A 27827-nucleotide genomic window follows, 5' to 3' on the forward strand; every position below is an offset into this window, starting at 1 on the left:
AGTCTGAGAAAATATTTGAATAGATTATAGTTGAAAATTTCCCTAACATGGGAAAGGAGAAAATCAATCAAGTCCAGGAGGCACAGAGAGTCCCATACAGTATAAATGCAAGGGGAAACACACCAAGACACATATTAATCAAACTATCAAAAATTAAATACAAAGAAAAAATATTAAAAGCAGCAAGGGAAAAAACCAAATAACATACAGGGGAATCCCCATAAGGTTAACAGCAGATCATTCAGCAGAAACTCTGCAAGCCAGAGGAAGCGCCAGGACATATTTAAAGTGATGAAAGGGAAAAATATACAACGAAGATTACTCTAACCAGCAACGATCTCATTCAGGTGTGATGGAGAAATTAAAAGCTTTACAGACAAGCAAAAGCTAAGAGAATTCAGCATCACCAAACCAGCTTTAAAACAATTGCTAAAATAACTTCTCTAGGCGGGAAACACAAGAGAAGGAAAAGACCTACAATAACAAACTGAAAACAATTAAGAAAATGGTAATAGGAATATACATATCCATAATTACCTTAAATGTAAATGGATAAAATGCTCCCACCAAAAGACAGAGGCCAGTTGAATGGATACAAAAATAAAACCCGTATATATGCTGTCTACAAGAGACCCACTTCAGACTAGGGACACATACATCCTGAAAGTGAGGGGATGAAAAAAGATATTCCATGCAAATGGAAAATCAAAAGAAAGCTGGAGTAGCAATACTCATATAAGACTAAAAAGACTTTAAAATAAAGACTATTACAAGAGACAAAGAAGGACACTACATAATGATCAAGGGATCAATCCAGGAAGAAGATAAAGCAATTGTAAATATTTATGCACCCAACATAGGAGCACCTCAATACATAAGGCAAGTGCTAACAGCCATAAAAGGGGAAATCAACAGTAACACAATCATAGTAGGGGACTTTAACACCCCACTTTCACCAATAGACAGATCATCCAAAATGCAAATAAGTAAGGAAACACAAGCTTTAAATGATACATTAAACAAGATGGACTTAATTGATATTTATAGGACATTCCATGCAAAAACAACAGAATATGCTTTCTTCTCAAGTGCTCATGGAACATTCTCCAGGATAGATCATATCTTGGTTCACAAATCAAGCCTTGGTAAATTTAAGAAAATTGAAATTCTATCAAGTATCTTTTCTGACCGCAATGCTATAAGACTAGTTACCAATTACAGGAAAATATTTGTAAATAATACAAACACATAGAGGCTAAACAATACACTACTTAATAACCAAGAGATAACTGAAGAAAACAAAGAGGAAGTCAAAAAACCTAGAAACAAATGACAATGAAAACACACAGACCCAAAACCTTTGGGATGCAACAAAAGCAGTTCTAAGAGGGAAATTTATAGCATTACAATCCTACCTCAAGAAACAAGAAACATCTCAAATAAAAAACCTAACATTACACCTAAAGCAATTAGAGGAAGAAGAACAAAAAAGCCCCAAAGTTATCAGAAGGAAGCAAATCATAAAGAACAGATCAGAAATAAATGAAAAAGAAATGAAGGAAACCATAACAAAGATCAATAAAATTAAAAGCTGGTTCTTTGAGAAAATAAATAAAGTTGATAAACCATTAACCAGACTCATCAAGAAAATAAAAAGGGAGAAGACTCAAACCAATAGAATTTGAAATGAAAAAGGAGAAGGAACAACTGATACTGCAGAAATACCAATGATCATGAGTGATTACTACAGGCAACTATATGCCAATAAAATGCACAACCTGGAAGAAATGGACAATTACTTAGAAATGCACAATTTCTGAGAGTGTACCAGGAAGAAATAGAAAATATGAACAGACCAATCACAAGCACTGAAAATTAGACTGTGATTAAAAATTTTCCAACCAAAGAAAGCCTAGGACCAGATGGCTTCACAGGTGAATTCTCTCAAACATTTCGAGAAGAGCTAACACCTATCCTTCTCAAATTCTTCCAAAATATAGCAGAGGGAGGAACACTCCCAAACTCATTCTACAATGCCACATCACCCTGATACCAAAACCGGACAAAGATGTCACAAAGAAAGAAAACTACAGGCCAATATCACTGATGAACATAGATGCAAAAATCCTCAAGAAAATATTAGCAAGCAGAATCCAACAGCACATTAAAAGGATGATAAACCATGATCAACTGGGGTTTATCCCAGGAATGCAAGGATTCTTCACTATACGCAAATTGATCAATGTGATACACCATATTAACAAATTGGAGGAGAAAATCCATATGATTGTCTCAATAGATGGAGAAAAAACTTTTGACAAAATTCAACACCCATTTATGATAAAAAGCTCTGGAAAGTAAGCAAAGAGGAAACTTACCTCAACATAATAAAGGCCATATATGCCAAACCCACAGCCAACCTTGCTCTCAATGGTGAAAAATGGAAACCACTTCCTCCAAGATCAGGAATAAGACAAGGTGGTCCCTTCTCACCACTATTATTCAACATAGTTTTGGAAGTTTTAGCCACAGCCATCAGGGAAGAAAAAGAGATAAAAGAAATCCAAAGAGGAAAAGAAGAAGTAAAGCTGTCACTGTTTGCATATGACATGATACTATACATAGACAATCCTAAAGATGATACCAGAAAACTTCTAGAGCTAATCAATGAATTTGGTAAAGTAGCAGGATACAGGGTTAATGTACAGAACTCTCTTGCATTCCTATACATTAATGATGAAAAATCTGAAAGATAAATTAAGGAAACACTCCCATTTACCATTGTAACAAACAGAATAAAATACCTAGTAATAAACCTACCTAAGGAGAAAAAAGACCTGTATGCAGAAAACTATAAGACACTGATGAAAGAAGTTAAAGATGATACAAGCAGATGGAGAGATATACTATGTCTTAGATTGGAAGAATCAACATTGTGAAAATGACTATACTACCCAAAGAAATCTACAGATTCAGTGCAATCCCTATCAAAGTACCAATGGCATTTTTCACAGAACTAGAACAAAAAATTTCACAATTTGTATGGAAACACAAAAGACCCTGAATAGCCAAAGCAATCTTGAGAAAAAAAAAAAAAAAAAAAAAGGAGCTGGAGGAATCAGGCTCCCAGAGTTCAGACTATACTACAAGGCTACAGTAATCAAGACAGTATGGTACTGGCACAAAAACAGAAATATAGATCAATGGGACAGGATATAAAGCCCAGAGATAAACCCACGCACTTATGGTCACCTTATTTTTGATAAAGGAGGCAAGAATATACAATGGAGGAAAGACAGCCTCTTCAATAAGTGGTACTGGGGAAACTGGACAGCTACATGTAAAAGAATGCAATTAAAACACTCCCTAACACCATACACAAAAATAAACTCAAAATGGATTAAAGACCTAAATGAAAGGTCAGACACTATAAAACTCTTAGAGGAAAACATAGGCAGAACACCCTATGACATAAATCACAGCAAGATCCTTTTTGACCCACCTCCTGGAGAAATGGATATAAAAACAAAAATAAACAAATGGGACCTAATGAAAGTTAAAAACTTTTGCACAGCAAAGGAATCCAAAAACAAGATGGAAAGACAACCCTCAGAATGGAAGAACATTTCTGCAAATGAAGCAACTGATAAAGGATTAATCTCCAAGATTTACAAGCAGCTCATGCAGCTCAATATCCAAAAAACATATAACCAATCCAAAAATTGGCAGAAAACCTAAATAGACATTTCTCCAAAGAAGGTATACAGATTGCCAACAAACACATGAAAGGATGCTCAACATCACTAATCATTAGAGAAATGCAAATCAAAACTACAATGAGGTATCACCTCACAGCAGTCAGAATAGCCATCATCAAAATATCTACAAACAATAAATGCTGGAGAGGGTGTGGAGAAAAGGGAACCCTGTTGCACTGCTGGCAGGCATGTAAATTGATACAGCCACTATGGAAAACAGTATGAAGGTTCCTTAAAAAACTAAAAATAGACCTACCATAAGACCCAGCAATCCCACTACTGGGCATATACCCTGAGAAAACCATAATTCAAAAAGAGTCATGTACCACAATGTTCATTGCAGCTCTATTTACAATACCAGGACACGGAAGCAACCTAAGTGTCCATTGCCAGATGAATGGATAAAGATGTGGTACATATATACAATGGAATATTACTCAGCCATAAAAAGAAATGAAATTGAGTTATTTGTAGTGAGATGGATGGACCTAGAGACTGTCATACAGAGTGAAGTAAGTCAGAAAGAGAAAAATAAAAACTGTGTGCTAACACATATATATATGGAATCTAACAACAACAACAAAATGATTCTGAAGAACGTAGTGTCAGGATAGGACTAAAGATGCAGATATAGAGAATGAACTTGAGGAAACGGGGAGGGGGGAGGGCAAGCTGGATGAAGTGAGAGAGTGGCTTGGACTTATATATACTACCAAATGTAAAGTAGATAGCTAGTAGGAAACAGCCGCATAGCACAGGGAGATCAGCTCTGTTCTTTGTGGCCACCTAGAGGGGTGGGATAGGGAGGGTGGGAGAGAGATGCAAGAGGGACGAGATATGTGGATATATGTATATGTATAGCTGATTCACTTTGTTATAAAGCAGAAACTAACACACCATTGTAAAGCAATTATACTCCAATAAAGATGTTAAAAAAAAGACAGTGATGATACAGTTTGATAACAAAATTAATGAAGTCTTTTTTTACATCTCCTTACACAGCATTGTTCTTAACAAATGACATATGTCATATATAATATTTTACATATTTCAAAATAAGCTAAATCTAAAATCCTTAGTCCAAAAATTTACATAGAAAAAGTTATCATTAATATCTAATCCCCCAAATTATATAAATTATGAATTTTTGAGATCTTTAAGCCATATTCTGTATTTACTAGAAAACATAATTGTTATTGGCAATATTTAATATAATTAAATATATATATTAAATATAATCTGAAAAATATTAACAACTATTTTATTTGGAAAATGTCAATGCACTGCTTTTCCTGAAGGAGATACATAAATTATTACCCATAACTAACTTTATGGCATGTGTTCTATCATCCCCATTCCTTAGCAAGCCAAACATGGCTGATCAATCATGGTAATTTTTCCACTTAGATCAAAGAAGACCTCAGAATTTTTATCAATTCAGTGCTGCAGGAAGTCACTACTAGTTCATAAGAAATTTACTTGTTGATCTGAACATAATATTCCAGTGAAAAAACTCTGTATATATTATTTGGAGAGATTGATCACTAGATCTAAATGATTAGGAAATGGTGGTTAAAAGGTACAGAAAATTATTTAAGAAATAAGTTTTTTCTCTTTTCTATCCTATCACATTTATTTCACTTGTAAATTATACTTGCCATTCTCTGTATTTTCTTGCAATTATTTCATTATTTAAGTGATGATAGATTGTTAACTATGAAAATGTTTGGGTTTAATCAATAGAGAAACAAAAATTTTCCTTCCATTGTTTCAGTGTGCTTGCTTTGTCTTTCATTTTTACATTCGAGGTTCCTCTTTTCTGCTCCTTTAATCAAAATACATGCACATTTTCACATCATCCAAAACAAAATAAAAGAAAAGAATTGTGCCATGTATTTGTGGATAATCATTTAAGCAAGCTATATTAAGAGAAGCAATTCATGATGTTTTTTGTAAATAAAAAGACATTCTTAATGGCAAAGTTACAATTTCACTCAAATGGAAATTTAAATACAATGGACATTTCTGAAATCTTCCCAAAAATAAGTGAAATTTTCTTTTACACTCTCAGTTCTGCCATTGTAATGATTTTATGGCTATATCCTTGGGTTCTAAGCTTCTAAGTAAATCAACCAGTGCAATAAAAATCACATTGTTATAGAAAAGAGTAAAGTGAATGCACAGCTAATATCCTGCCTTATACAAAATGAGGTAAGCTGGGAGCATGTACAAAAGAGACAACTAATCTGTACCCATGTGGGATGTGGTAAATGATGGGCTTTATCTACAAAACACAACATTTCAGAAAGAAATTAACCACCAGGTGTGGGTGAGCAATTAACTCCAGACTGTGCAAGCCAGCTCTTTCCTGCGGAATATTCATTAACTCCTTTTATTAAAAAGTATTCATAGTTGCATAATTTAGGAGTGCTTCTTTTATACTTCAAATGTTCTTGACAGTCTGTGAGTCATTCATAATTTTTTAAAAGAAGGCATTTTCTGTTGATATCAAGTAACTATTGAGAAACAGATTTACATCTCAAACTTTTCAAGAAAACAAGGATATCAGAAATATTTAGGACAAACCAAAACACTATCATTTGAAAACATGTGCACATATTATTGAGCATCTCTCTAATTCATTCATTCATTCAAGCAGTCAATCAATATAGAAGTATTGGGTGCTTAGTCTAATCATTGTCATAAGAAATACAAGCAGAATGATGGACAAGAGAGATGATGGTCCTTACCCTCAATAGACTCACAACCAAGCTAGGAAACCAGTCAGTTGAACTAGTAATCTGAAGTGTTACAAAGACTGGGAAAGTTATGCAGAAAGTGCTAAGGAGGTACAGGATAGACCTGATATTATAGACAGAATAATGACCCCCAATTATGTCCATATCTTAATCCCTAGAACCTGTGGAATATGTTGCCTTACATGGCAAAAGGAATTTTGCGGACTTGATTAAATTAAGGATCCTGAGATGAGCAGATTACCCTGGATTATTGCGGTGAGGGAGGTCCAATGTAATTACAAGGGTTCTTATGAGAGGGAGGCAGGAGGGTCAGAGTCAGAGAGGGAGATATGGTGATAGAAGAAGAGGTCAGAGAGATATGAAAATGCCAACACTGCTGGTTTGAAGATGGAGAAAGGGGTCATGAGACAAGGAATGTGGATGGCCTCCAGAAATTGAAAAGGACAAGGAAGTAAAATTGTTCTCCCCTAGAGTCTCCAGACAAAATACAGCTGGTTTGGGGAACTGGAAGCGGGGGGGCAGTTGAGGGAGGGGAGCTAATTTTGGTTTCAGCATCCATGATGACAGAAATCATGCCTGCTTTCTTCATCCTTGAATATACAGCATCCGTCATTGTGCCTAGGACTCAGAAAATGTCCATTAAATATAAAAATATTTGCTGAGTGAACAAGGACATGATAATACAGGAATGAAAGGAAGAATGGGACATGTAACCTGAGATTTGGAGGATAGTTTGAAGTTAAGCAGGTAAGAAGGTGGTGGAGGGAGACCTTCAAGATGTCAGAAGAGTAAGACGTGGAGATCACCTTCCTCCCCACAAATACATCAGAAATACATCTACATGTGGTACAACTCCTACAGAACACCTACTGAATGCTGGCAGAAGACCTCAGACTTCCCAAAAGGCAAGAAACTCCCCATGTACCTGGGTAGGGCAAAAGAAAAAAGAAAAAACAGAGACAAAAGAATAGGGATGGGACCTGCACGAGTGGGAAGGAGCTGTGAAGGAGGAAAAGTTTCCACACACTAGGAAGCCACTTCACTGGCGGAGACGGTGGGCAGGGTGGCAGGGGGGAAGATTCAGAGCCACGAAGGAGAGTACAGCAACAGGGGTGCAGAAGGCAAAGCAGAGAGATTCCCACAAAGAGGATTGGTGCCGACCAGCACTCACCAGCCTGAGGACCTTGTCTGCTCACTCACCAGGAAGGGTGGGGTCTGGGAGCTGAAGCTCCGCCTTTGGAGGTCAGATCCCAGGGAGAGGACAGGGGTTGGCTGCGTGAACACAGCCTGAAGGGGGCTAGTGCACGACATCTAGCCAGAATGGAGTCCAGGAAAATGTCTGGACGTGCCTAAAAGGCAAGAGACCATTGTTTCACGGTGCGTGAGGAGAGGGGATTCAGAGCACCGCCTAAATGAGCTCCAGAGATGGGCGCGAGGCAGGACTATCAGTGCAGACACCAGAGACAGGCATGAAATGCTAAGGCTGCTGCTGCATCCACCAAGAAGCCTGTGTGCAAGCAAAGGTCGCTATCCACACCTCCCCTCCCAGGAGCCTGTGGAGCCAGCCACTGCCAGGGTCCCGTGATCCAGGGACAATTTCCCTGGGAGAAAACATGGCATGCCACAGGCTGTTGCAATGTCATGCTGGCCTCTGCTGCCACAGGATTACCCCACACTCCGTACCCCTCCCTGCCCCTGGCCTGAGTGAGCTAGAGTCCCCTAATCAGCTACTACTTTAACCCCATCCTGTCTGAGTGAAGAACAGATGCCCTCAGGTGATCTACATGCAGAGGCATGGCCAAATACGAAGCTGAACCCCAGGAGCTGTGTGAACAAAGAAGAGAAAGGGAAATTTCTCCAAGCAGGCTCAGGAACAGTGGCTTAAATCGCCACAATCAACTTGATGAACCTTGAATCTGTGGAATACTTGAATAGACAATGAATCATCCCAAAATTGAGGGAGTGGACCTTGGGAGCAAAGATATGTATATTTTTTTCCTTCTTCTCTTTTTCTGAGTGTGTATTTGTATGCTTATTTGTGTGATTTTGTCTGTATAGCTTTGCTTTTACCATTTGTCCTAGGGTCCTGTCTGTCCATTTTTTTAAATTACTTTTTAATTTTTAATAATTATGTTTTACTTTTTATTTTAATAACTTTATTTTATTGTCTTTCTTTATTTTTTCCTCCCTTTTCTGCTGAACCATGTGGCTGACAGGGTCTTGGTGTTACACCAAGGTGTCGGGCCTGTGCCTCTGAGGTGGGAGAGCCGAGTTCAGGACATTGGTCCACCAGAGACCTCCTGGCTACATGTACTATCAAATGGCAAAAGCCCTCCCAGAGATCTCCATCTCAACGCTAAGACGCAGCTCCACTCAATGATCAGCAAGCTACAGTGCTGGACAACCTATGCCAAACAAGTAGTAAGACAGGAACACAACCCCACCCACTAGCAGAGAGGCTGCCTAAAATCATGAAGAGGTCACAGACACCCCAAAACAAACCACCGGAAGCGGTCCTGCCCACCAGAAAGACAAGATAAAGCCTCATCCACCAGAACCCAGGCACCAGTCCCCTCCACCAGGAAGCCTACGCAACCTACTAAACCAAACTTAGCCACTGGGGGCAGACACCAAAACCAAAAGGAACTATGAACCTGCAGCCTGTGGGAAGGAGACCCTAAACACAGTAAGTGAAGCAAAATGCAACGACAAAGAAACACACAGCAGAAGAAAGAGCAAGGTAAAAACCCACTAGACCAAACAAATAGGCAGTCTACCTGAAAAAAAATTCAGAGTAATGATAGTAAAGATGATCCAAGCTCTTAGAAATAGAATGGAGAAAATATATGAAAGGTTTAACAAAGACCTGGAAGAACTAAAGAGCAAACAAACAATGATGAACAACACAACTAATGAAATTAAAAATTTTCCAGAAGGAATCAATAGCAGAATAACTGAGGAAGAAAAACTGAAAAGTGACCTGGAAGATAAAATACTGGAAGTAACTACTGCAGAGCAAAAAAAGGAAAAAAAGAATGAAAAGTATTGAAGACAGTCTTAGAGACATCTGGGACAACAATAAAGACACCAACATTTGAATTATAGGGGTCCCAGAAGAAGAAGAGAAAAAGAAAGGGACTGAGAAAATATTTGAAGAGATTATGGTTGAAAACTTCCTTAATATGGGAAAGGAAATAGTTAATCAAGTCCTGGAAGCACAGAGAGTCCCATACAGGTAAAATCCAAGGAGAGACACGCCAAGACACATATTAATCAAACTATCAAAAATTAAATATAAAGAAAACATATTAAAAGCAGCAAGGGAAAAACAACAAATAACATACAAGGGAATCCCCATAAGGTTAACAGCTGCTCTTTCAACAGAAACTCTGCAAGCCAGAAGGGAGTGGCAGGATATACTTAAAGTGACGAAGGAGAAAAAACTACAACCAAGATTACTCTACCCAGCAAGGATCTCATTCAGATTTGACGGAGAAATTAAAACCTTTACAGACAAGCAAAACCTGAGAGAGTTCAGCACCACCAAACCAGTTTTACAACAAATGCTAAAGGAACTTCTCTAGGCAAGAAACACAAGAGAAGGAAAACACCTACAATAATAAACCCAAAACATTTAAGAAAATGGGAATAGGAACATACATATCGATAATTACCTTAAATGTAAATGGATTAAATGCTCCCACCAAAAGACACAGACTGGCTGAATGGATACAAAAACAAGACCTGTATATATGCGGTCTACAAGAGACCCACTTCACACCTAGGGACACATACATTCTGAAAGTGAGGGGATGGAAAAAGATATTCCATGCAAATGGAAATCAAAAGAAAACAGGAGTAGCAATTCTCATATCAGAAAAATACATTTTACAATAAAGACTATTACAAGAGACAAAGGACACTACATAATGATCAAGGGATCAATCCAAGAAGAAGATATAACAATTGTAAATATTTATGCCCCCAACATAGGAGCCCTCAATACATAAGGCAAATACTAACAGCCATGAAAGGGGAAATCGACAGTAACACAATCATACTAGGGGTATTTGACACCCCACTTTCACCAATGGACAGATCATCCAAAATGAAAATAAATAAGGAAACACAAGCTTTAAATGATACATTAACAAGATGGACTTAATTGATATTTATAGGACATTCCATCCAAAAACAACAGAATACACTTTCTTCACAAGTACTCATGAAACATTCTCCAGGATACATCATATCTTAGGTCACAAATCAAGCTGTGGTAACTTTAAGAAAATTGAAATTGTATCACATATGTTTTCCGACCACAATGCTATGAGACTAGATATCAATTACAGGAAAAAATCTGTAAATATTACAAATACGTGGAGGTTAAACAATACACTATATAATAACCAAGAGATCACTGAAGAAATCAAAGAGAAAATCAAAAGAAACCTAGAAACAAATGAAAATGAAAACACACAAACCTAAAACCGATGGGATGCAGCAAAAGCAGTTCTAAGAGTGAAGTTTACAGCAATACAATCCTACCTCAAGAAACAAGAAACATCTCAAATAAAAAACCTAAACTTACACCTAAAGCAATTAGAGAAAGAAGAACAAATAATTCCAAAGTTAGCAGAGGGAAAGAAATCATAAAGATCAGATCAGAAATAATTGAAAAAGATATGAAAGAAATCATAGCAAAGATCAATAAAACTAAAAGCTGGTTCTTTGGAAAGATAAATATAATTGATAAACCATTAGCCAGAATCATCAAGAAAAAAAGGGAGGAGGAGGAGCTTCAAGATGGCGGAAGAGTAAGATGTGGAGATCACCTTCCTCTGCACAAATACATCAGAAATACATCTACATGTGGAACAACTCCTACAGAACACCTACTGAACACTGGCAGAAGACCTCAGACATCCCAAAAAGCAAGAAACTCCCCTCGTACCTGGGTAGGGCAAAAGAAAAAAGAAAAAACAGAGACAAAAGAATAGGGATGGGACCTGCACCAGGGGGAGGGAGCTGTGAAGGAGGAAAGGTTTCCACACACTAGGAAGCCCCTTCGTGGGCGGAGACTGCAGGTGCAAGAGGGGGGAAGCTTTGGAGCCACGGAGCAGAGTGCAGCAACAGGGGTGAAGAGGGCAAAGCAGAGAGATTCCCGCATAGAGGATCAGTGCTGACCAGCACTCACTAGCCTGAGAGGTTTGACTGCTCACACGCCGGAACAGGTCGGGGCTGGGACCTGAGGCTCGGGCTTCAGAGGTCAGATCCCAGGGAGAGGACTGGGGTTGGCTGCGTGAACACAGCCTGAAGGGGGCTAGTGCACCATGGCTAGCCAGGAGGGAGTCTGGGAAAAGGTCTGGAACTGCCGAAGAGGCAAGAGACTTTTTCTTGCCTCTTTGTTTCCTGGTGCACGAGGAGAAGGGGTTAAGAGCGCTACTTAAAGGAGCTCCAGAGTCGGGCGCGAGTCGCGGCTATCAGTGCGGACCCCAGAGACGGGCATGAGATGCTAAGACTGCTGCTGCAGCCACCAAGAAGCCTGTGTGCAAGCACAGGTCATTATCCATACCTCCCCTCCTGGGAGCTTGTGCAGCCCAGCACTGCCAGGGTCCCGTGATCCAGGGACAACTTCCTCGGTAGAACACACGGTGTGCCTCAGGCTATTGCAACGTCATGCTGACCTCTGCTGCCGCAGGCTTGCCCCGCACTCCATACCCCTCCCTGCCCCCGGCCTGAATGAAGCAGAGTCCCCTAATCAGCTGCTCCTTTAACCCCATCCGGTCTGAGCAAAGAACAGAAGCCCTCAGGTGACCTACATGCAGAGGCAGGGCCAAATCCAAAGCTGAATGCCAGGAGCTGTGCGAACAAAGAAGAGAAAGGGAAATCTCTCCCAGGAGCCTCAGGAGCAATGGATTAAATCTCCACAGTCAACTTGATGTACCCTGCAGCTGTGGAATACCTGAATAGACAACGAATCATCCCAAATTGAGGAGATGGACTTTGGAAGCAAGGATATATCTATATTTTTTCCCTTTTTCTCTTTTTGTGAGTGAATATGTGTATGCTACTGTGTGTGATTTTGTCTGTATAGCTTTGCTTTTACCATTTGACCTAGGGTTCCATCTGTCCGTTTCATTTTTTTTTCTTTTTTTTTAGTATAGTTTTCACCACTTGTTATCATTGGTGGATTTGTTTTCTAGTTTGGCTGTTCTCTTCTTTCTTTCTTTTTTTTTTAATTAATTAAAACAATTTTTAAATAATTATTTTTGGTTTTTTTATTTTAATAACTTTTTAATTTAATTTAATTTAATTTTATCTTTTTCTTTCTTTCTTTCTTTTTTTCTCCCTTTTATTTTGAGCTGTGTGGATGACAGGCTCTTGGTGCTCCAGCCAGGCATCAGGGATGTGCCTCTGAGGTAGGAGAACCAAGTTCAGCACATTAGTCCACCAGAGATCTCCCAGCTCCACGTAATATGAAATGGCAAAAATCTCCCAGAGATCTCCATCTCAATGCCAAGACCCAGCTCCACTCAACGACCAGCTAGCTACAGTGCTGGACACCCTATGCCAAACAAATAGCAAGACAGGAACACAACCCCACCCATTAGCAGAGAGGCTGCCTAAAACCATAATAAGGTCATAGACACCCCAGATACACACCACCAGACGTGGACCTGCCCACCAGAAAGACAAGAGCCAGCCTCATCTACCAGAACACAGGCAACAGTCCCCTCCACCAGGAAGCCTACACAACCCCTGAACCAAACTTAGCCACCGGGGGCAGACACCAAAAACAATGGGAATTGTGAACCTTCAGGCTGTGAAAAGGAGACCCCAAACACAGTAAGTTAAGCAAAATGAGAAGACAAAGGAACACACAGCAATTGAAGGAGCAAGGTAAAAAACCATCAGATCTAAAAAATGAAGAGGAAATAGGCAGTCTACCTGAAAAAGAACTCAGAATAATGATAGTAAAGGTGATCCATAATATTGGAAATAGAATGGAGAAAATGCAAGAAATGTTTAACAAGGACCTAGAAGAACTAAAGAGCAAACAAACATCATGAACAACACAATAAATGAAATTAAAAATTCTCTAGAAGGGATCAATAACAGGATAACTGAAGGAGAAAAACAGATAAGTGACCTGGAAGATAAATAGTGGAAAAAACTACTGCAGAGCAGAATAAAGAAAAAAGAATGAAGACAACTGAGGACAGTCTCAGAGAATTCTGGGACAATATTAAACACACCAACATTCGAATTCTAGGGGTCCCAGAAGAAGAAGAGAAAAAGAAAGGGACTGAGAAAATATTTGAAGAGATTATGGTTGAAAACTTCCCTAATATGGTAAAGGAAAGAGTTAATCAAGTCCAGGAAGCACAGAGAGTCCCATACACGATAAATCCAAGGAGAAATGCACCAAGACACATATTAATCAAACTATCAAAAATTAAATACAAAGAAAAAATATTAAAAGCAACAAGGGAAAAACAACAAATAACACACAAGGGAATCCCCATAAGGTTAACAGCTGATCTTTCAGCAGACAATCTGCAAGCCAGAAGGTAGTGGCAGGATATATTTAAAGTGATGAAAGGGAAAAACCTACAACCAAGATTACTCTACAAAGCAAGGATCTCATTCACATTCATTGGAGAAATTAAAACCTTTAAAGAAAAGCAAAAGCAAAGAGAATTCAGCACCACCAAACCAGCTTTACAACAAATGCTAAAGGAACTTCTCTAGGCAGGAGACATAACAGAAGGAAAAGACCTACAATAACAACCCCCCAAAATTAAGAAAATGTTAATAGGAACATACATACCGGTAACTACTTTAAGTGTAAATGGAATAAATGCTCCAACCAAAAGACATAGGCTTGCTGAATGGATACAAAAAAAAAGACCCGTATATATGCTGTCTACCAGAGACCCACTTCAGACCTAGGGACACATGCATCCTGAAAGTGAGGGGATGGAAAAAGATATTCCATGCAAATGGAAATCAAAGGATATTTGGGGGGCTTCCCTGGTGGCGCAGTGGTTGAGAATCTGCCTGCCGATGCAGGGGACACGGGTTTGAGCCCTGGTCTGGGAAGATCCTACATGCCGCAGAGCAACTAGGCCCATGAGCCACAATTACTGAGCCTGCGCGTCTGGAGCCTCTGCTCCGCAACAAGAGAGGCCACGATAGTGAGAGGCCCGTGCACCACGATGAAGAGTGGGCCTCACTTGCTGCAATTAGAGAAAGCCCTCGCACAGAAACGAAGACTCAACACAGCCATAAATAAATAAATAAATAAATAAATAAAATTAAAAAAAAATAGAAATCTGGAGTAGCAATTCTCATATCAGACAAAATTGACTTTAAAACAAAGACTATTACAAGAGAAAAGAAGGACACTACATAATGATCAAGGGATCAATCCAAGAAGAAGATATAATAATTGTCAATATTTATGAACCCAACATAGGAGCACCTCAATACATAAGGCAAATACTAACAGCCATAAAAGGGTAAATTGACAGTAACACAATCATACTAGGGGAATGTAACACCACAATTTCACCAATGGACAGATCATCCAAAATGAAAATACATAAGGAAACACAAGCTTTAAATGATACATTAAACAAGATGAACCTAATTGATATTTATAGGACATTCCATCCAAAAACAACAGAATACACTTTCCTCTCAAGTGCTCATGAAACATTCTCCAGGATACATCATATCTTGGGTCAGAAATCAAGCCTTGGTAAGTTTAAGAAAATTGAAATCATATCAAGTAGCTTTTCTGACCACAATGCTATGAGACTAGATATCAATTACAGGAAAAACATCTGCAAAAAATACAAACACATGGAGGATAAACAATACACTACTGAATAACCAAGAGATCACAGAAGAAATCAAAGAGGAAATCAAAAAATATCTAGAAACAAAGCACAATGAAAACACAATGACCCAAAACTTAAGGGATGCAGCAAAAGCAGTTTTAAGAGGGAAGAGTATAGCAATACAATCCTACCTTAAGAAACAAGAAACATCTCAAATAAACCACCTAACCATACACCTAAAGGAATTAGAGAAAGAAGAACAAAAAAACCCCAAAGTTACCAGAAGGAAAGAAACCATAAAGATAAGATCAGAAATAAATAAAAAAGAAATGAAGGAACGATAGCAAAGATCAATAAAACTAAAAGCTGTTTCTTTGAGAAGATAAACAAAATTGATAAACCATTAGCCAGACTCATCAAGAAAAAATGGGAGAAGACTCAAATCAATAGAATTAGCAATGAAAAAGAAGTAAAAACTGACACTGCAGAAATACCAAGGATCATGACAGATTACTACAAGCAACAATATGCCAATAAAATGGACAACCTGGAAGAAATGTACAAATTCTTAGAAATGCAAAACCTTCCTAGACTGAACCAGGAAGAAATAGAAAATATGAACAGACCAATCACAAGCACTGAAATTGAAACTGTGATTAAAAATCTTCCAACAAACAAAGGCCCAGGACCAAATGGCTTCACAGGCGAATTCTATCAAACATTTAGAGAAGGGATAACACCTATCCTTCTAAAACCCTTCCAAAATATGGCAGACGGAGGAACACTCCCAAACATTCTAAAAGGCCACCATCACCCTGACACCAAAAGCAGACAAAGATGTCACAAAAAAAGGAAACTACCAACCAATATCACTGATGAATATATATGCAAAAATCCTCAACAAAATACTAGCAAACAGAATCCAACAGCACATTAAAAAGATCATACACCATGATCAAGTGGGGTTTATCCCAGGAATGCAAGGATTCTACAATATATGCAAATCAATCAATGTGATACACAATATTAACAAATTGAAGGAGAAAAACCATATGATTATCTCAATAGATGCAGAGAAAGCATTCGACAAAATTCAACACCCATTTCTAATAAAAATCATTCAGAAAGTAGGCATAGCAGGAACTTTCCTCAACATAATAAAGGCCATATATGACAAACCTACAGCCAACATCATCCTCAATGGTGAAAAATTGAAACCATTTCCACTAAGATCAGGAACAAGATAAGGTTGCCCACTCTCACCACTATTGTTCAACCTAGTTTTGGAAGTTTTAGCCACAGCAATTAGAGAAGAAAAAGAAATAAAAATAATCCAAATTGGAAAAAAAGAAGGAAAGCTGTCACTGTTTGTAGATGACATGATACTATCCATAGAGAATCCTAAAGATGTTACCAGAAAACTACCAGAGCTAATCAATGAATTTGGTAAAGTAGCAGGATACAAAATTAATGCACAGAAATCTCTTTCATTCCTACACACTAATGATGAAAAATCTGAAACTGAAATTAAGAATATACTCCCATTTACCATTGCAACAAAAAGAATAAAATACCTAGGAATAAACCTACCTAAGTAGACAAAGAATCTATATGCAGAAACTTATAAGACACTGAAGAAAGAAATTAAAGGTGATACAAATAGATGGAGAAATATACCATGTTCTTGGATTGGAAGCATCAACATTTTGAAAGTGACTATACTACCCAAAGCAAGCAACAGATTCAATGCAATCCCCATCTAACTACCACTAGCAATTTTTACATAACTGGAACAAAAAATTTCACAATTTGTATGGAAACAGAAAAGACCCCGAAGAGCCAAAGCAATCTTGACAAAGAAAAATGGAGCTGGAGGAATCAGGCGCCCTGACTTTAGACTATACTACAAAGCTACAGTAATCAAGACAGTATGGTACGGGCACAAAAACAGAAATATAAATCAATGGAACAGGATAGAAAGCCCAGAGATAAACCCACGCACATATGGTCACCTTATCTGTGATAAAGGAGGTAAGAATATCCAATGGGGAAAAGACAGCCTCTTCAATAAGTGGTGCTGGGAACACTGGACAGCTACATGTAAAAGAAAGAAATTAGAACACTCCCTAAAACCATACACAAAAATAAACTCAAAATGCATTAAAGACCTAACTGTAAGGCCAGACTCTATCAAACTCTTAGAGGAAAACATAGGCAGAACACTCTATGGCATAAATGACAGCAAGATCCCTTTTGACCCACCTCCTAGAGGAATGGAAATAAAAACAAAAATAAACAAATGGGATCTAATGAAACTTAAAAGCTTTTGCACAGCAATGGAAAACATGAACAAGATGAGAATACAACCCTCAGAATGGGAGAAAATATTTGCAAATGAAGCAACTGACAAAGGATTAATCTCCAAAATTTACAAGCAGCTCATGTAGCTCAATATCAAAAAAACAAACAACCCAATCCAAAAATGGGCAGAAGACCTAAATAGACATTTCTCCAAAGAAGATATACAGATTGCCAACAAACACATGAAAGAATGCTCAACATCATTAATCATTAGAGAAATGCAAATCAAAACTACAATGCGATATCTTCTCTCACTGGTTAGAATGGCCATCATCAATAAATGCTGGAGAGGGTGTGGAGAAAAGGGAACCCTCATACACTGTTGGTGGGAATATACGTAGATAGAGCCACTATGGAGAACAGTATGGAGGTTCCTTAAAAAACTACAAATAGAACTCCCATACGACCCAGCAATTCCACTACTGGGCATATACCTGAGAAAACCATAATTCAAAAAGTCATGTACCAAAATGTTCATTGCAGCTCTATTTACAATAGCTAGGACATGGAAGCAACCTAAGTGTCCATCGACAAATAAATGGATAAAGAAGATGTGGCACATATATACAATAGAATATTACTCAGCCATAAAAAGAAACGAAATTGAGTTATTTGTAGTGAGGTGGATGGACCTAGAGTCTGTCATACAGAGTGAAGTAAGTCAGAAAGAGAAAAACAAACACCGTATGCTAACACATATATATGGAATCTAGAAAAAAGAAAAAATGGTCTTGAAGAACCTAGGGACCAGAAGGTAATAAAGATGCAGACCTACTAGAGAATGGACTTGAGGACATGAGGAGTGGGAAGGGTAAGCTGGGACAAACTGAGAGAGTGGTAGTGTATATATATGGACATATATACAGTACCAAATGTAAAATAGATAGCTAGTGGGAAGCAGTCACATAGCACAGGGAGATCTGCTCAGTGCTTTGTGACCAGCTAGAAGGGTGGGATAGGGAAGGTGAGACGGAGGGAGACGCAAGAGGAAAGAGATATGGGGATATAAGTATATGCATAGCTGATTCACTTTGTTATAAAGCAGAAACTAACAGTATTATAAACCAATTATACTCCAATAAATACGTTTTAAAAAGAAAAAGAAAAAAAGGGAGAAGACTCAAAACAATAGAATTAGAAATGAAAAAGAAGTAACAACTGACACTTCAGAAATACAAAGCATCATGAGAGATTACTACAAGCAACTCTATGCCAATAAAATGGACAACCTGGAAGAAATGGACAAATTCTTAGAAAAGCACAACTTTCAGAGGCTTAACCAGGAAAAATAAAAACAGATGAAACACAAGCACTGAAATTGGGACTGTGATTTAAAATCTTCCAACAAACAAAAGCCAAGGACCAGATGGCTTCACAGGTGGATTCTATCAAACATTTAGGGAAGAGCTATCACCTGTCCTTCTCAAACTTTTCCAAAGTATAGCAGAGGGAGGAACACTCCCAAACTTATTCTATGAGGCCACCATCACCCTGTTACTAAAATCAGAAAAAGATGTCACAAAAAAAGAATACTACAGGCCAATATCAGTGGTGAACATAGATGCAAAAATCCTCAACAAAATAGTAGCAAACAAAATCCAACAGCTCATTAATAGGATCATACACCATGATCATGTGGGGTTTATCCCAGGAATGCAAGGATTCTTCAATAAATGCAAATCAATCAATGTGATACACCATATTAACAAATTGAAGGAGAACAACCATATGATCATCTCAATAGATGCAGAAAAAGCTTTGGACAAAATTCAACACCCATTTATGATAAAAAAAAACCCTCCAGAATGTAGGTATAGAGGGAACTTACCTCAACATAATAAAGGCCATATATGACAAACCCACACCCAACATGGTTCTTAATGGTGAAAAACTAAAACCATTTCCACTAAGATCAGGAACAAAACAAGGTTTCCCACTCTCACCAGTGTTATTCAACATAGTTTTGTAAGTTTTAGCCAGAGCAATCAGAGAAGTAAAAGAAATAAAAAGAATCCAAATCGGAAAAGAAGAAATAAAGGTCACTGTTTGCAGATGACATGATACTACACATAGAGAATCCTAAAGATGCTACCAGAAAAATACTAGAGCTAATCAATGAATTTGGTAAAGTAGCAGGATACAAAATTAATGTACAGAAATCTCTTGCATTCCTATACACTAACAATGAAAGGTCAGAAAAGGAGATTAAGGAAACACTTCCATTTACCATTGCAAGAAAAATAGTAAAACACCTAGGAATAAACCTACTTAAGGAGACAAAAGACATGTATGCAAAAAACTATAAGAAACTGATGAAAAAATTAAAGATGATACAAACAGATGGAAAGATATACCATGTTTTGGGGTTGGAAGAATCAACATTGTGAAAATGACTCTACTACCCAAAGCAATCTACAGGTTCAATTCCATCCCTATCAAACTACCAATGGCATTTTTCACAGAACTAGAATAAAAAAATTCACAATTTGTATGGAAACAGAAAAGACCCCAAATAGCCAAAGCAATCTTGAGAAAGAAAAACAGAGCTGGAGGAATCAGGCTCACAGACTGCAGACAATACTGCAAAGCTACAGTAATCAAGACAGTGTGTTACTGGCCCAAAAACAGAAATATAGATCAATGGAACAGGATAGAAAGCCTAGAGATGAACTCACGCACATATGGTCCCCTTATCTTTGATAAATTAGGGAAGAATATCCAATGGAGAAAAGACAGCCTCTTCAATAAGTGGTGCTGGGAAAACTGGACAGCTATATATAAAAGAATGATATTAGAAGACTCCTTAACACCATATACAAAAATAAACTCAAAATGTATTAAAGACTTAAATGTAAGGCCAGGCACCATCAAACTCTTAGAGGAAAACATAGGCAGAACACTCTATGACATAAATCACAGCAAGATCCTTTTTGACCCACCGCCTAGAGAAATGGAAATAAGAACAAAAATAAACACATGGGGCCTAATGAAACTTAAATTCTTTTGCACAACAAAGGAAACCATAAACAAGATGAAAAGAAAACCCTCAGAATGGGAGAAAATATTTGCAAATGAAGCAACTGACAAAGGATTAATCTCCAAAATTTACAAGCATCTGATGCAGCTCAATATTAAAAAAACAAACATCCCAATCCAAAATTGGGCAGAAGACCTAAACAGACATTTCTCCAAAGAAGATATACAGATTGCCAACAAACACATCAAAGGATGCTCAACATCACTAATCATTAGAGATATGCAAATCAAAACTACAATGAGGTATCACCTCACATCAGTCAGAATGGCCATCAACAAAAAATCTACAAACAATAAATGCTGGAGAGGGTGTGGGGAAAAGGGAACCCTTTGCACTGTTGGTGGGCATGTAAATTGATACAGCTACTATGGAAAACAGTATGGAGTTTCCTTAAAAAACTAAAAGTAGAACTACCATGCGACCCAGCATTCCCAGTACTGTGCATATACCCTGAGAAAACCGTAATTCAAAAAGAGTCATATACCACAGTGTTCATTGCAGCACTATTTACAATAGCCAGGACATGGAAGCAACCTAAGAGTCCATCGACTGATGAATGGATAAAGATGTGGCACATATATACAATGGAATATTACCCAGCCATAAAAAGAAACTAAATTGACTTATTTGTAGTGAGGTGGATGGACATAGAGACTGTCATACAGAGTGAAGTAAGTCAGAAAGAGAAGAATAAATATGGCGTGCTAACACATATTTATGTAATCTAAAAAAATAAAACAAAAAATGTTCTGATGAACCTAGGGGCAGGACAGAAATAAAGACGCAGACATAGAGAATGGACTTGAGGACAGGGGGAGGGGGAAAGGTAAGTTGGGATAAAGTGAGAGAGTGGCATGGACTTATATATACTACCAAATATAAAATAGATGGCTAGTGGCAAGCAGCCGCATAGCACAGGTAGATCAGCTGGGTGCTTTGTGACCACCTAGAGGGGTGGGATATGCAAGGTCGGAGGTAGACGCAAGAGGGACTACATATGGGGATATATGTATATGTATAGGTGATTCAATTTGTTGTAAAGCAGAAACTAACACACCATTGTAAAGCAATTATACACCAATAAAGATGTTAAAAAAAAAAAAAAAAGAAGGTGGTGGAAATGAACCTGAAAAATCACAATGCTAAGAGAGACGTTGACAGAATGCCTCTTGGTAATGGCACAATGTGACTAAAGTGTTTTGGAACACAACATACTAAACATGTTAATGGAAGATTTGTTCACATTTGTGCAATTTTTTTTTCATTCAGAGCAATATGATGACTTCCATGTTATTATTTATGTAGTTTATATGTATTTACATATTTTGATTATTCAATCCAATCTTCCTCTTCTGTAAAGATTGTTGGGAGGGGGTATTTTTTATTATCTTTCCTCTTTCCTACTCCCTTTCCCAGCTAATATCTCCTTTTGCTTTAGTTACTTCCAGATCTCTTCAGTGGTCCCCAAAACTCATGGATGTCTCCTGCTGGTCTCACAGTATCTTAAATTCACTATCTTCTAAAATAAACTTCCCTTTCCTTTTAGCTACCCTTCTGGATTTCCTGTTATTTATCCCAGTTTGAGCGTTTCAAAGCTTCAAATCATTATTTGCATTGCCCTCTCTCTTCCCCCAACACCCGAACAGTGCTGGTTATGTTAATTACATACTGAAATCTCTTTTAAGTCCATCCTCTATCTCCATTTTCACAAGCTTTCAACCAAAGCAGAGGAAGATGGCACTGTCTGTTACCTCCTTTTCCCTGTATTAGCACCAACCCACCCTTCTGGTTGTGTTCCTGCAGACTGCATCTGGCTCAGAACTCTCAAATCCCAACCTTAAGCAACCTTTCCTGTACACACATCTGTCTTCAATAGGGACTTGAGTTCCTCCTCTGTCCCTAACCAACTGCACAATCCTGAGAAAGTTACTTATCTATGTCCTCAACATTTTCATCAGTAAAATGAAGAGTATCCTATTACCTATTTGAAAATGGAAGTATAGTTACCAATTATCTATTTCAGTTATTCAGAAGAATGTCCTTTGAAAACTTGGAAGTGCTATACAAATATTAGCATTGTAATTTTCATTTACTGACCTAGTGTTCATTGGACAATGAAGGATAATGCAATGGAAATTTAAAATACATTTCTTCCCTTAGAAATCTAGTTAGGAGGAAAATATGCATGAATGAAACACTTTATAACCATGTAAGGTGATATGTGACTGAGTGAGGCATGTGGTAGTCTCTCCATGTTACTATGATTTCCATCTTATAGCTGAAGACACTGAATTCCAGGCTGCACTTGACTGTATATTCCCCTCTATGGATCTGGCTGACTTCTTCGTCTACCTGAGATTGCCAAAGAGTGTGTCCCTTCAATTTACTTTACTTCTTTATTAAACCTTGAAGAAAGTATAGTATTTGGATTGGCAAAAAAGTAGATTGTTTTAGAAGGGAGAATATAAATAAAGGATCAGATCCAGGGACGATAAAATTAGATGTAGGGGCCATGAACTGATTCATCTGATTGGGAAAGAGAACTTGTGTAATGTGTAGTAAAAGGGAAATCAGTTTGAGAAAATAAGGAAAGGTTTTAGGTGTCAAGATGAGTAGTGGGCACTTGATCCTCAGAAGGGAACCTTTATAATCTCTAATGCCTCAGAAGGCTTTTTAAAAAAAGGTGATTTAAGATTAATGTGTCATTACAGCACAGAATAGAATAAAGCTGGGATGGCAACTACATCTCAACTTCTGTGTCAACACCAACCATTTGTAGCAACTTCTTGCAACTGCCTGTTTAGAAGATTCTCAAGTTACTTTGGCTCATAGGAGGAAGTGCCTTGATTAATTAATTCTGTCTGATGTAAGCATGGGAAACTGGGTATTTTCTACCCGTGGAGTAAGACCAAGACTGTCTCATAGCAGAAAAAATAAAAAATATGAAAGTCATACTAATTCATTTTGAATATGGTTAAGGACAGAATTAGAGTCACAGAAGTGAAAATGTAAAGGCAATAAAACCAAGAGTTATAGGTTTTACTAGTTAAATTGAGAGAGGAAACCAAGAACATGAGCAGTAAATGAAACCTGAGGATTTAAAGCTCAGGGAAGTGAGAACAGGAGGTTGCCCCTGAACAAGAGTGAGAGATGGGAGAACCTAGGATACTTTGGAGTGTCAGAAGAGGGGAGAGAAGGAAAATACCAGAAAAATATTCTGGTCAACTAGTCCTGGCTACTATAAAAGGGCCACTGGGTGCCAAAATTTCACAAGGACACAGCAAAGGTGACCATGCCCATCAGCTACTGTTCTGTGCAAAGTGAGCCTGATTTAGTGATGCAGAGGTGAGAATGCCCTTAAAAAGTTTCCAGATTAGCAGAAAAGTGAGACCCTTAAGAAATGATCATTAAATAGGTACAATAACAGTATTATACAAGCGTCCTTTGAAAGCACAATGTAGGAGAAAGTAAATTTGCTACAAGAAGTCAGAAGAGACCAGAGAAGCTAACATCTGAGCTGCATCCATGTTGATGTGGGTCATGCAATTAATTCATATATTTATATGATATTTATTTTATTCTATTCTATATGTTATACATTTATTTAGAATACTTTACATAAATTAATATAATAGATATTATAATATGTATTTATTATAATAAGTATTTATATAAACATTCCATATGTTCTTTATCCACTGTACTGTTAATAAATATTTTAGTCGTTTCTGCATTTGGGAGAATTATAAACAAAGCTACTATGAACAATCTTGTATATGTTTCCAGGTACAAATATTAAGAGATTCCTTTTTTATTGTCTTTAGAAAAACAAAAATCAATATGTCAGCTTTTCCTGTTTTTTTTTTTAAGTTTATATAATGGAATTTGAATTTAATGTTTTCTTTCATCTTTTTATCTTTGCCCAATTATGTTTATAAGACTCATCTAGTTTTCATTATTGTATATGTATATAGTATAATAAATATATCAAATAAAAATTCAAATGTACAAATATTCCATAGTTATATATACCTGATAATTTTTTTTTGAAATATGAGCTGTTTCCAGATTTATGTAGTTACAAACAATACTGTGTGAATGTTCTTGTTTATGTAACTTGCTAGAATGTATAACTGGAAGTGGAATTGCTGGTCATAAGGTATGGTATCTTCAACTTTATATGATATTGCCAAACTGTTTTCCAAGATGGTTGTAACAGTTTACACTCCCACTAGCACTGCAAGAAACTATTTGTTGCTGTACATCCTCACCAATACTTGGTATTGTCAGACTTTTAAAAATATCAATTATATATATATATATATATATATATAAATATATATAGTGTTTTATTATGAATTTAATATACATTTCCTCAATAATTATTATAAATAACAATAGTGAATTTAAGCATATTCTCATATGTTTATTGGTATATTTGAAAATGTCTCATTTTGTGAAATGCCTGTTCATGTCTCTTGCCCATTTTCCTAACAGGCCATCTGCCATTTTTACTCCTTGATATGCTGGGGAGTGCAATACTTTCTCCATTTTATTTGTTACACCTATCTCCATTTACTCTGGCTTATCTTTTTATGCTTTATATGGTGCCTTTTGGTAAACAAAAGCTCTTGATAATAATCTAGTGAATTTTAATGATAATGTTTAATATTTCTTATATATATTCTCCTATATTCTCTTCTAAATTTATAATTTGTCTACCACTCCTAGGACTTTGATCCAGCTGGTACTGATTTGGGGTATGGTATGAGATAAAGGTCTAATTTCATTCATTATGGATACATGATTGTCTCATCATTGTATATTAACAAGACTGTCTTTTACTCACTGCTCTGCAGTGCCACTTCTGTCACAAATAAAACACCAATACATGTGAGTTTTTTTCCTCACTTCTGTGCTCTCTACTCTGTCCTATTGATCTGTTCACTTATCTCTGAACCAGTACCACATTGCACTGATTATTAGGGCTTTATAATACATCTATACATACATAAGAAAACATGCTCTCCCGCTTGTTCATATATTTCAACAGTTGTGCCTATTCTTGGCCATTTGAGTTTTTGTACAAAATTTAGAATGAGCTTGTCAATTGCTATTAAAATGTCCTATTGGAATTTTAATTGTGATTCAATTTATATCTATAAATAAATTCGAGGACTGACATCTTTTCAATATTGTACATTCTGATCAGTGGACATTGTATTTCCTTCCATTTTTACAAAAAAATACCATTAATTTGTGTTTCAGGTATTCTTAATGCCTCATAATAAAGTTGTACACCTTCATCCTTTGTAGGTTTATACATCTTAAATTCACTTCTAAAAGATTAGGAGGATGAGAGGGAAGAAGAAGAAAAGAAGGAGGAAGGGGGAGGATAGAATAGGCGTGAGAAAAGAGAAAGAAGGAGGAAGAGAGAAAAAAGAGAGGAGGTTGGAGTAGGCAAGGAGGAGGGAGATGGAGGAGGAGAGAATGGGAGGAGGGAGGAAGAGAAGGTGGAGAGGAGAGGGAGGATGCAGATCAGGAGGAGAGAGGGAGGACAGAAGTAGGAGGCAGAGAGGGAGAAGAAGGGGAAGAAGATTTCATTCTCTGGCCTATATTCAAGTCAGAACACTTAGTTTTTTTTAAGCTAACTCACCATTGCAAATGCCATTGGATAGAGAATTGAGCAATGTGTTTTGTTCACACTGAAATGAAAACAAATATAAAGAAGAATAACATTATAAAAATTCATTTCTGTCCCTGAAAAAGAACATCATTCTTTTCTCCATAAATAACAAAGAAAACTAGTCTCCAATGATTATTTTTCCTAGCTTTTTTTCCAGAATGATAAATACAACAAACTAAAATAATAAAATAATTAGTTCTAAGTTTATGTTAGCTCAGTAGATAATTTAAATTATCAAGTCAGACTATCTTCTTTAGAACATTTTCTGCAAGATTAAGTTTGTTTTGATATTTGATCAGGAATTGAACATTTGTACATGTTTTTCATTGTAGCCTATCTAATCAGAAATTGACTTCATTAACACAGCACCCTCAAAGAGAGACCACCAACCATATATTTCATATTATACAAAAGTTAGTTGTTCACTTAATATGATAAACTCTAGGTCCATCCATGTTGCTGCAAATGGCATTACTTTATTCTTTTTTATGGCTGAGTAATGTGAAGTAAGCCAGACAGAGATAAATATCATATGATATCGCTTATATGTGGACTCTAAAAAATAATGATACAAATGAACTTATTTACAAAACAGAAACAGACTCATAGACATAGAAAACAAGTGTATGGTTACCAATGGGGAAAGCGTGGAGGAAGAATAAATTAGGATTTGGAGATTAACATATACACACTACTATATATGAAGTATATAACCAACAAGGACCTACTGTGTAGCACAGGGAATTGTACTTAATATTTTTTAATAACCTGTAAGTGAAAAGAATATGAAAAAAAGATACATATGTTTGTATAACTGAATCACTTTGTTGTAACCTGAAATTAACACAATATTGTAAATCAACCATACTCCAAAAAAAAATAAAAATTTTAAAAGTTAGCTGTTCATCTGAAGCTCCATGAAAATGTCCAAGAAAAAACATTCCTGATTTATGAAAATGCTGGAGAATGAAAACGACTCTATATCCTACAATTAAACTTCTTTGAAATTAAAAATAATTGATGCCTCTAAAATTATAACATGCTATGTACTTCTCAAAAATGTGTTATTGTTATTACTGTTAATGATGATAGCAATTGTTATTTCTTGAGTACTTACTATATACCAAGAACTTTACATTAATCATTTAATCCTCAGAATAATCCTATGAAGTTACTGAACTCATTTTTCATCTGAAAGTTGGAAAATTTCTGAATTTGGAAGACTTCTAAAGATTGAAATTGTTAAATAATTTGACCAAAGTCACAAAGCTAGTAAGAACTGAGTTAAAACCTGAGCTCATATCTTTCCACTCTGCACCCCATGCTTCAAACTTCTACATTATACTGCTTTTCCCATGAAATCAGATTTCATCTTAG

General features: G+C 36.9%; 1 protein-coding gene across 4 annotated transcripts in view; it reads right to left on the reverse strand.

Annotated features, from left to right (window-relative positions):
* Positions 1–27827, reverse strand: part of SLC26A7 (solute carrier family 26 member 7) — a 208064-nt gene that overhangs the window by 13527 nt on the left and 166710 nt on the right. For all 4 annotated transcript variants that reach the window (XM_059901193.1, XM_059901192.1, XM_059901195.1 and 1 more), the window contains one exon: positions 26421–26469. In XM_059901193.1, coding sequence (XP_059757176.1) covers positions 26421–26469 — 49 coding nt within the window. The remainder of the gene's footprint in view (positions 1–26420; positions 26470–27827) is intronic.

Source organism: Balaenoptera ricei, chromosome 17 (genome assembly GCF_028023285.1).
Source record: "Balaenoptera ricei isolate mBalRic1 chromosome 17, mBalRic1.hap2, whole genome shotgun sequence".
Taxonomy (NCBI): Eukaryota; Metazoa; Chordata; class Mammalia; order Artiodactyla; family Balaenopteridae; genus Balaenoptera; species Balaenoptera ricei.